Below are 10,603 nucleotides of genomic sequence, written 5' to 3'. Positions count from 1 at the left end.
TCACTGTCAGGGCGGCTAGGATCTGGAACCAACTTCCAAGCAAAGTGGTGCTGGCTCCTACCCTGGGGGTCTTTAAGACAAGGCTTGACAATCACCTTGCTGGGGTCGTTTGACCCCAGTACTCTTTCCTGCCCTACCGGGGGTCAGACTTGATGATCTGCTCAGGTCCCTTCCGACCCTACTAACTATGAAAAAACTATGATTGGTAGTCATTGAATTCAAATTCAAACTCCTCTCCCAGCAGAGGGGCCTGACAATGTGCTCTAAAGACCATCAAACTCTGGCTGTGGCAAACCAAGAAAAGGTGCAGCTATGAAAGGCAAGGACTATCTTCCAAAAACTCCATAGCATTAATCTCAGGGTAGGAAGAAATGTCCATTTTAGCCACGTTTAAAGGGGAAAGGAAGGTGTTCTGAGAACATGTATGAACAGGCATGGTTGGTGAACTCAGACTGGTGGGGCAGTGGAGGATCCCAGAGGAGCCAAGGGGTTGGGTTTGCAGCCTCCCCGCTACCAGCCGGAGTGCCCAGTCAACTGCAAACTCCACCTCCATCCCCACCACTCCTGGCCAGCTGCAAACCCTCCTCCCTCCCCATGAGATGCTCCACTGTGCGATTCTGAGTTCACCAGCCCTGCCTAGTAGGAACTGTTATATTTTAACTGGTATGTCTGCATAATCCTGTAGTGATACAAGTGAGCTAAATTACCCTAACTTTAACCCTGAATGATCCAGGTATAAAGTTTGGAGCAGTTTCATCTATGCTTATATTCTACAGAATCATGCAGATATAATAGTTATATCCCATGAGCTTGCATCAATATTAGGGCTGTCAATCTCAATAAAAATGCACAATTAATGTGTTAATTTTTTTAATATGTTAACTGTGCATGGGCCTTTGGAGCCCCCACAGTGGGGGAAAGAGATGGGGCAGGGATAGGGGCGAATGGGACCGTGGTAGGTCATGGGATGGAGCTGTGGACACAGGGGCACAGGGGGAAGGCACAGCTCCCCATTGCTGTGCACACCCCCCGGGAGGCAGGGAGGCATGGGGGGATGTGCCCCCCAGATCTGTGCATGGGGCAGAGGTGGGCTGGGGCTCTGTGCCCTGCTGCCTTTGCGCTGGGAGCTACGTGATGCCATGTTGTGCCTCCCACTGCCAAGCGAGTAGAGGACACAATGTAGCCAGAGTGCCACACCCAGGGCAAAGGCAGCAGGACACAGAGCCTGCCCTCACCGTTGCAGCCTGCCCTCACCCTTGCTCTGTGCACAAATCCAGGGAGCTCATGCCCGCCATGCCTCGCCTGGGGGTGTGCACAGCAGTGGGGAGCTATGCCCCCATGCATCCCTGGATGAGCCTCCAGCGGCTCTTTCCCATGACCCACCCCAGCCCCTCCCTCACTGTGCTGGTCTTGATCTGCCTCCCCCCCGCCGCTTCCCTCCACAGACTTACCTGCAGAGGGGGTGTGTGTGTGTGTGTCCCTCACTCCCAAGCCACAGCCCCGGTTCTGCCCCTCACTCCTGACCCACAGTACCCTGACAGGGTGCCTAGACACCCCTTCCCCAGGCTCCAAACCCTCCTCTCACACCCACAGCCCCCCCCCACACTTTCAGAAATTTCCTCCCCCATACCCTCCACACTCACCCCCCCAATCATACAAAGTACCTGCATAGTTTTACATAATTTTGAGTTTTTCTGTGCATAATTTTGAGTTTTTAGCTGTGTGATTTAAAACGTGATTAATTGCGACTCATTAATTGCACAACTAATCACAATAATATTTTTTAATTGTTTGATGGTGCTAATCAATATCAAAAGATACTGATGTAATTGTTGCATCTGTCTATATTCTCAGATAGTTCTATTTTAGTATAGAAGGGGAGACAGGAGTTTCTGACTTGCAAAAGAGGTAGAATAATTTGCAGATACAATAGTGGCTTTCAGGTGTAATCATCAGGGATCCTGGTTTTCTCTAACAAAAAAAAATCCCCAATTTTTGGATTTAAAAAGTAGCCCCAAATCGACATTCTTCTATGATTAAAATGAAACACCACTATCACTTTAATCAAGGAAAAATGTGGATTTGGGGTTACTTTTTTTAAACCAAAAATTGGGGATTTTTTTTTTTTAAATCAGAGAGAACCAGGATCCCTGCTAATCATCATCAAAATATTTCTGAATGAGGACTGAACTTGGAAGATTTAGACTCCTGGACTAAGCATCAATATGCCCTAGATTCAAGCAATTCCAGGTAACCTGTTCTACTATGTATAAAAAATGACTGGGAAAAGTTTTGTCATGCCCTCCCCATCCCAGGATTTCCAAACAAAGCAGCAGCATGAAACCTAACTCTTAGCACTGAAACAATCAAAAATACAGTTTTAGAAGCTGAGAGAAGAATATTCATATTACCTGTCTAGATGTGATGGTTGGGAAAGTGTATACAACAAGAAACTGTTGGGTGTGTTGCCAAACTGGTAAGTTCCTTTGATGACATTTAACTGAGTAGGTGAAACGCAGCTTTGCTGGTCTTGCTGCACTTGAGCATCTGTCATATAAGCAAGGTGCTTTTCTTTCTGTAGATGTAGGACAGAATTTAAACACTTAATATGGGTAAAAGAATAATCCCATCTGCACATATCTTATAGTTCCTATCAGTGTTCCCTCTAAGGAGTAGTGGTCCATGAACATGCTGCTTCGGAGCAGCATGGGACACTTACTGAAGGTAAGCTCCTCACTCCTCACCTGGGGCAGGCAGCAGGGGCCTGAGGCTAGGGGCCTGGGGGCCAGGGGTGGGCTCTGCCAGCTCTGGGACACAGCTCCGCTGCCCTGCTTCGCCTCGGGGAACAAGGAGACACGTGGCATCAGGGCCAGGGAGTGGAGCAGTTCCCTGGAGCCAGCAGAGCCTCACTCAGGGTAGGCAGCTCCTCCCCGAGGTGAGGCAAGGCAGGGATGGAGGCTGGGGCTGGCGCAGGCTCCGCTGGCTCCAGGGAACTGCTCCACGGGCTCTGCCGGCTCCTGGGAAGGGCTCCACTCCCGGGCCCTGATGCCACATGCCTCCTCACTCCCTCACCAGGCTCCCGCCCCCACCTTTGCCTCAGGGAGGAGCTTATCTTGCTCCGTGTCCCATGCCGGAGCCCAGCTCCTATCCCAGCAGGTGCACAGCCTAAAACAGTTTGTGTGCAGCCAGCCTTTTACTTGTGCGCAGCCACTCACATGCGCACCTTAGGGGGAGCCTTGGTTCCTATTACTCAGTCAAGACTCTTCTTTAATGAAGAGTATTCTTGAGCAGTGATATGCTGAACCAGCTCCAGAGGTTAAATGGAAAGGGAATGACATCAGTTCCTCAGCTCTATTGGTCTAGACGCTTCCTATGAATCAAGGTGGAGTAGGGTTTATAGTAAGGATAAACGTACCTTGAACATCCTATAGCCATTAAGAACCGCTAAGTCTTTCACCATCAACGGCTGACGTTGCTTATATGTGCTGCAGGCTCCCACCAATACACCACTTGTCTTCCCAGTATAATTAACTAAATTTTGAACTTGGGGGAGATGGTGCATCCTAGAGCGATAAAATAATGAATGCTACAGCAAACCGTACCCTATGATTCTCCTTCCCTCTGTTTAATGAAAACAATTGTGCAAGCTACCACTATATTTTATATGTATCCTCCCAAAGTAGAACTCTCAAGTTCAAATATCAACTGAACGTCACATTAGGAGGTGGGTGAAATGTTTTGCTAAAAAGTTTTATGGTGGGGAAAAAGCAGATTTGGTGGCAAAAATATTTCTGCCAATTCACCATGGTTTGACTAAATTGTTTGTCTTGGGAAAATCCCAATATTTCCAAAATGTCAAATGTTTAATTGTGGCATTTTTTAAAGGAAATGCTTTGATTTTTCAGTTTGACATGAACTTTCCACTAAAAATGTCTTTACTTTCATTTAAAAAATAATAAACATTACTCAAACATTTGAAACTGAAAAAAATACTTTGATCAACCTATTTTTAATCACCAACATTCTGAAATATTTTCACTGCAAGTTGACAAAACTGAAATACTTCTGATTTTTCAGAACTGACAGTATCTTTCCCTCCCCTCCAATTATTTGCATAACTCTGGTGGGAATACTACAATTTATACTACTGATCCTTAAGTCTTGGCCACAGGAACATCCAGTTATTGTCATAAGAATTAATATACTTAGTGTTACTGAGTGACATCTGTGAGAAATCCTAACAACTGATACTAGTTAGTATGGATCATACAGTGAAGTAGCCCAAACTATAGTGGAAGGCCACACCTGATTAAAAGTATGAGCAGCTTCCTTGGGAAAAACAAACCAAAACCCTTCCTTAGATATGCTACATGACCTGCTGGGTAAGCACACTGAGGTAGCTAAAAGTAGCCTGTCTTCTGAAATCTTTGCCTGAAGCCTCCTGTCATTATAACAGCTGTACTACTGAGGTGAACTACTGCCATTTCACCCTTGACTGAATTTAGAAGCCTACTGGCTTCTAAAAAAAGGTCTGCAATTGAGAAAGGGATTTGGGATACAGCAGTGCAGGTAGAGCAAAACCTCCTTGATCACAGTAGGAATATCTGACTTGTTAAATACTTGTATGATAGAGGAGGAGTCATTATGGTGCTCAAATAGGACTTGCTGTAGTGCTAAACGCTATCAGGCTGTTATTGTGCCACTGGGTTGTCAGAAAAACCCTTAAAACAATCTTCACTGTACAGAAGCCCAAAGAATGATAATGATGATGATGGAGAGGCCCCTTTCATTGGCATATAACAAAGCATTTTACAAAAGTCAGTACCATTACCCCGTTTTACAGACTGGGGACCTGAAACACAGGGAGTTGACATTTTTTGCCTATCTTTATCCAACAGGTGAGTGGCAGTCTCCTCAGTGCCAGTCCAGTTCTCTATCAGGGTAAGCCACACTACCTATATGTAAATACATGCACACACATACAGATTTTTTTTTTTTTGGTTAAGGGGAACTTTCCAGATTTGGGTTCTTCAGCTCACAGATGGATGGAGGGGCTAGTCTGCATATTGTCTTGCTTCACAATGCTAAAGCCAAGATTTAAGGAAGACATATACAAACCAGAAATAGTGCATGCACATCCAAATATTCAGTAATACTTAGCAAAAGCAAGCAGAGCCCAGGTGAAACTACATTTGTGACAGAAACTACAATGAGGGCCAAATGTCTTTTCTTAGATATACATGCAAAGATGTATTTTCCACCAGGTAAATACTTGTGTGGGGGGAAAAATGGGCATGAGAAATGAGCAATTGGGTGTTTGCAGAAGTACCCCTGGTTGCTTAAATCAAGAGTTGGCAGCTTTTTAGCCAAATCAACACAGCTCTGAATGTCAGCCACCACCAACGGTATAATTTATAAGTTTTGTGCCCTGAACCAGTGACTCCCTTCAGCCTGCTCAGCCGAAGCTGCCTGCTATTGCCTCAGCCCTCCCTGCTCTGTGCCAAGAAATATTCTCTCACTCCCCTGCTGCAGCTGCCCCTTATCCTCATTGCTGATTGCAATAGCCAGCAACTTCTGCCAAAGTCCAATTCAACAGTGAGAATCAGTGGTTGCAATGAGGGGGCACAAGAGAAAGAGCAGGGCAGCATGCTACTGGCTGCTGTTTTCAATGCACCTATCACTCACTTTACGCCTCCCACTGCTGATGTCCTGACACACATGTGCCTAAAGGACATGTGAAATCATTTTTTAGTGCACATCCAGCCTGAAGGCTTACGTAATTGTCTGTTTTACACATGCAAATACTCTGCTTATGAAGTCATCTGGCCACATACTTATTTTTGGTGCACAGAATACAGGCATAAGTGTTTGAAAATGTTGGCCCTTATAGTATATTCAACTGATGGCTATAGAATGATGCTTTTTAAATACATTTCTAATAAAGTCATACAATTCAGACTGAGCTTCTAAATATATCAAAAATATTAATTATGGAATATGTGGTCAATTTTGTATCTGGATCTGTTTTAGATTTCATTACATCTGGACAAAACTGATTAGCTGGCTAAATAAAAAAGTGCATGTGTCATGTTCCATTGGATTTTATGCATACAGAGAAAATGCATATCAGTGAGAAGAAATAATAATGCAGTCAGAAAGGAAAACAACCTAAATGTCTAAATTGCAAACTTCCCTAGGTCAAGTACCTTTGTATAAAGACATTGGAGATGCAACCTTCAAAGTCCTCTCCACCCAATTGTATAGGTTGGCTTAATCTAGATGTTCCTAGACGTTCCACTGTCATCAACACAGGCTGGTCATCAAACACCAGCTTTAGGCTGAAACAAGACAAATAAAAAGAAGAGTAAAAAAAGCATGGAAAACATGTGCTCAAGGCATTTAAATGAATATCTGCCTTTTATAAAGAAGAAAACTCCAACGTGAATGTGCACTCCTGTGAGATTTTAATTTTGGTGGATCTTAAGGCCTTACTCTCCTACATCCCTAGGCCTTAAACCAGCATAGGTTCACTAAGTTTTACAGAATCTCTCCCTTTTTAAGATGGTATACTGAGAGTAGACTATGGCCATACATGCAGCAGGAGAAATCCTGGTGCCATTGAAATCAATCATAAAACTTCCATTGACTGTGAAGAGGCCAGAATATCACCCTCTTTCAGCTAAAATGAAATGGGTGCACTCGGTTAGTTAGACACTTCTTGTACAGAAAACATTATACTTAAAATAAGGCTTTAATGCAGAAGCTTCTTTTTAGGCAGTACTAGTTTCATTTTATACAATCCTGTAGAAATCAGTGCATTCTAATAATCACAGTTTTAATAAATAATCCAAACTCATTATAGCACACTCTGTTTATATAAATACCCTTCTAGTAGAAACTCAAGTCTTTCATTATCATAATGGAGCAAACTGATTAACCGTCTTACACGCAGACAGACCTTCTTACACACAGACAGACGGAGCAAACCAGGTCTTGACTTTCCAGTGTGTCAGCTCAAAACCTCAGTACTGCTGTGATGTGCAGCAGCAGACCATTGGGAACTAGGATGCAAATTATCCTCTTGCTCCAGAATTTGTATATCCACTGTTAGCACAATTTGTCATTAAGTTTTAACAGTGTACTTAACAGCCGTAACAAAAGCACTCATGTTGCAGCCCTTTCAGATTCTAATGAATCTGTGAATTCTGCTAAATATCTGTCTCAGACAGGACATGAAAAGAAGAACTATTACTAACACAAGGTCTAATCAAAATTCTAGTCTCTAACTGAGCTTTCATTCCATTTAAAATCAATTAAGGAATTATACTTACTTGTCACCAGTTTTTATTACTGACACATAATGCATCAAACCAGCTTCATATTTTGCATTGGATTGTTTTTCCTTATCTGCCATGCTTACGACTATAAATCCATCTTTCAAGTAAACTTTAAGTGTATTGTTCTAAAAAAGATGTAATCATACAAAATCATTAATAAACATAGAGTGCTTCCAGTTTCCTGAGATCACCATGAACCTAGTTCTCAATTAAAAAAAAATGTGATCCCCTGCACTAGTCCCAGAGTCCTATGCAATTCAAAATGGCAAACCAGTTTTGCCTTCCTCCCACTGCCAACCTGTTTTTTCCCCATAGCAACCCTCTTAGTGATTTTACTCAAACAGAGTTTTAACAGTGGTAGGAGGTTAAATTCCTGGCTATCTGAATAGTATTCTTTTTCTTCCCAGAGCACAAGCACCCAGGTGTTTTTTCCCCACACTGCCCCTTTAGGTCAATCACTTCTGTCACTGTATTATCAAGGAAATTATCAAAAATCTCTCTACCTAGGATTACTCACGACCTAGTGGGGTAAATAGGCTTGGTTGGTTGGTAAATGGAAACTACTTTTCATGTAGAAATGGCCAATTTAAAATTGAATTTGGACAATTTTGAATTTAAAAAAATACTTAAATGAGAAATTTGTCAAAATTGACACTTCTCCTTGAATGATTTTGGATTCAATTAACTAGCATTTTCCTGGGAAAAATATTTCATTGAAAACTTTCTAACCAAATAGTCTGTTTCTGACTGAATTATGTCTTCTTTCTGTCAGCCTGTCACCAAAATCACATCCTCTCTGTATGCGGAATATTTGTATTTTGATAAGACAGTATTCTCAAATAGAGGAATATTCCATCAGAAAGTTTTCAACCAGACTGAGCAGACACCATTTCATGATCACCCAAGCTTCCAAAACTGGGCACAAAAGCATGAACTATACATACCCATTTCTGCATACAGCTGAAGTTTAGTAGTGTATAAACTATTATCCCAACAGAGATCTTTTGGGAAGGTACACTACAGCTCAAACAGAAATTATGAGCTATGTGCAGAAATTATTGGGTTGACGTTCTTTGGCCAGTAGTATGCAGGAACCTGGACTAGATGAATATAACAGCTACTTTTCCCCTTAAAATTTGATGGTGGAAAAACTAGATAGCTGAGTAAGCTACTAGAAATACTCAAACAGATCTGGACACAAAACTGACCAAGTATTCCATAATTAACATTTTCCGTACCCTAAAATTGTAATATAGTAACCTTCCAGATGGTGTCAAGCTACGAAAGCCAAATCCAACTTGGAAATCATTGGGATATGGAAAGTCCTGGGCGTTCAAACTCAAAATTCCGTTCCTAGAGAAAGCTGCAGATCTCACAAGCTACAAGGCAAAGAGATAAAAGTTTTAATGTATTTTGTTTTGCTAATCTCAGCAGTAAATGATGACATTGGGCTTTAATTCTTCTATTTTGAGCTAATAAGTATGAATGGGTTCTAACTGAAAGCTTACAAAAGGAAAATGGAAAATTAGAGTAGTTGAGTTTTCAAGGCAAAACAAGTAGAATAACTTCATTGACATTACTCTGATTTGAACCAATGTGAAGAGGTGAAGCCTGTTTAGTATGATACACTACTCTATTTACTGTCTGTGTTGTCAAGAAAAATCATAGCAGAATTTAAATTCAAAGAGTAAAAGCAAGAAGACAGGCATAGTGTCCAAGTGAAAGTGCTCTGCATTGCGATAAGGAAACTTGGATTCAATTCCCTTTCATCAATCCCCAAGGTAGAGGGTGAGCACATTTAATTTCAATGGCAGGGGAAGAGGAGGAGTCAATTGACAGGAAGTGGTTTCTCCGATCAACAAAGGTGGCATTCACAAAATTGTAAAAAAATTCCACTCACTGTGTAAAGCAGAAAGAACAGTGGCTTTGGCATAGGACTCTAGAAATGAGTTTGTATTCCTAGAGTTGTGAGAGCCAGGGAGAACATACAGATTTAGAGGGTCTGAGTGACAGAGCGAATAATTGGAAAACGACTGCCTATGTAACCTCTTACAGATGTGACAGGAGTAGTCAAGATCCTCAGTAAGTAAACCCTTATCCATCCACACTATTCATCTCATTTGGTGAGAAACTGAGAAGGTGATTGAGAAGTGACTTGCTTACAAGATATAGTACCTTCAGGGGGAGAAAATATGGGGTACTAAAAGGCTCCTTAATCTAGTAGAAAAAGGCAAAACAAGAGCCACTGGCTGGAAACTGAAGCCACATATTTAAATTATAAATAAGGCACAGGCTTTTAACAGGGCGGGTGATTAAGCCCCAGAATCAACTTAAAAAAAAGGAAGTTATGGATTCTCCCTTTCTTAAAATGTTCTAGTCAAGAGTGGATTAATACTTGGATAATATGCTTTAGTGCCACCTATGCTTTAGTATGGCCAGTGTTGTACAGGACATGAGACTAGATAATTCCATAGCATTTTCTGGTAGAGGTGCACCAATACATCAGTCCGATATGGACTGGTACTGATATAAAGAAAATTTTCTGTATCGGTTGTCAGCCCAATGGGGTCAATAATTTGGCCAATAAACGCCTGTGCTGCACGCAGCTGCAGTGAAGCATGGAGCAGAGCTGGCAGTGTGGAAAGCTGCCTCCAGCTGGTAAGCTGGAAGGGAAGGAGGCAGGGAAGGGACATGGGGGGGCACATCAACACCCCCATGGAAAGGTAGGTAGGGGGCAGGTGCTCCCCAGGGAGATGGGGGTGTGGGATGGAGGCACAGCTTGTGGGGGGAGGCGGGGGATCCCGCTGCTGCTTGCACCTCAGGAGGGCGGGAGGGGGTGTGCGGCCTGGATCTGTGTGAGGCAGGCTGGGGGCAGTGTGGGGGCTGGAGCTGGCACTGCAAGGGGCACCTCTTGGCAGGGGCTGGGCTCAGAGAGGGCACCAGTGGCGCTAGGAGGGGCTCTAGCCACCCCAAATTTTGCTGCGGCTCTGCTCCCAGCACCACTGCTGCTACCTGCCTGGCGCAGCCTCAGCTCTTCGCAGCGCTTGGGAAGTGGGATATGGAGCTGGGCTGTGCTTAGGAGCAAAGCAACGGCAAAATCTGGGGTGGTTGCAGCCCCTCCCAGTGCCACTGGTGCCTGCTCCAAGCCCAGCCCCCACCGAGAAGTGGCCTGTGCAGTGCTGGCTCCAGGCCCCACCACACCTGCCCTGTGCAGATCTGGGGGAAACACCCCCCTCGCTCTCCCAGGGTGCAAGCAGCAGCAGGAG

At 43.5% G+C, this 10,603-nt stretch overlaps 1 protein-coding gene across 1 annotated transcript in view; it reads right to left on the bottom strand.

Moving 5' to 3' along the window:
• The window catches only part of LAMA3 (laminin subunit alpha 3), a 205,890-nt gene that overhangs the window by 7,639 nt on the left and 187,648 nt on the right, over positions 1–10,603 (bottom strand). The window contains exons 69-74 of the mRNA XM_019541321.1: positions 8,576–8,716; positions 7,332–7,462; positions 6,207–6,338; positions 3,412–3,563; positions 3,366–3,370; positions 2,412–2,602 (exon numbers count right to left, since the gene is read on the bottom strand). Coding sequence (XP_019396866.1) covers positions 2,412–2,602; positions 3,366–3,370; positions 3,412–3,563; positions 6,207–6,338; positions 7,332–7,462; positions 8,576–8,716 — 752 coding nt within the window. The remainder of the gene's footprint in view (positions 1–2,411; positions 2,603–3,365; positions 3,371–3,411; positions 3,564–6,206; positions 6,339–7,331; positions 7,463–8,575; positions 8,717–10,603) is intronic.

Source organism: Crocodylus porosus, unplaced genomic scaffold, assembly GCF_001723895.1.
Source record: "Crocodylus porosus isolate Cpor-Errol unplaced genomic scaffold, CroPor_comp1, whole genome shotgun sequence".
Classification (NCBI taxonomy): Eukaryota; Metazoa; Chordata; order Crocodylia; family Crocodylidae; genus Crocodylus; species Crocodylus porosus.
Note: the sequence above shows the minus strand (reverse complement) of the source record. Positions and strands in the feature narration are given on the sequence as shown.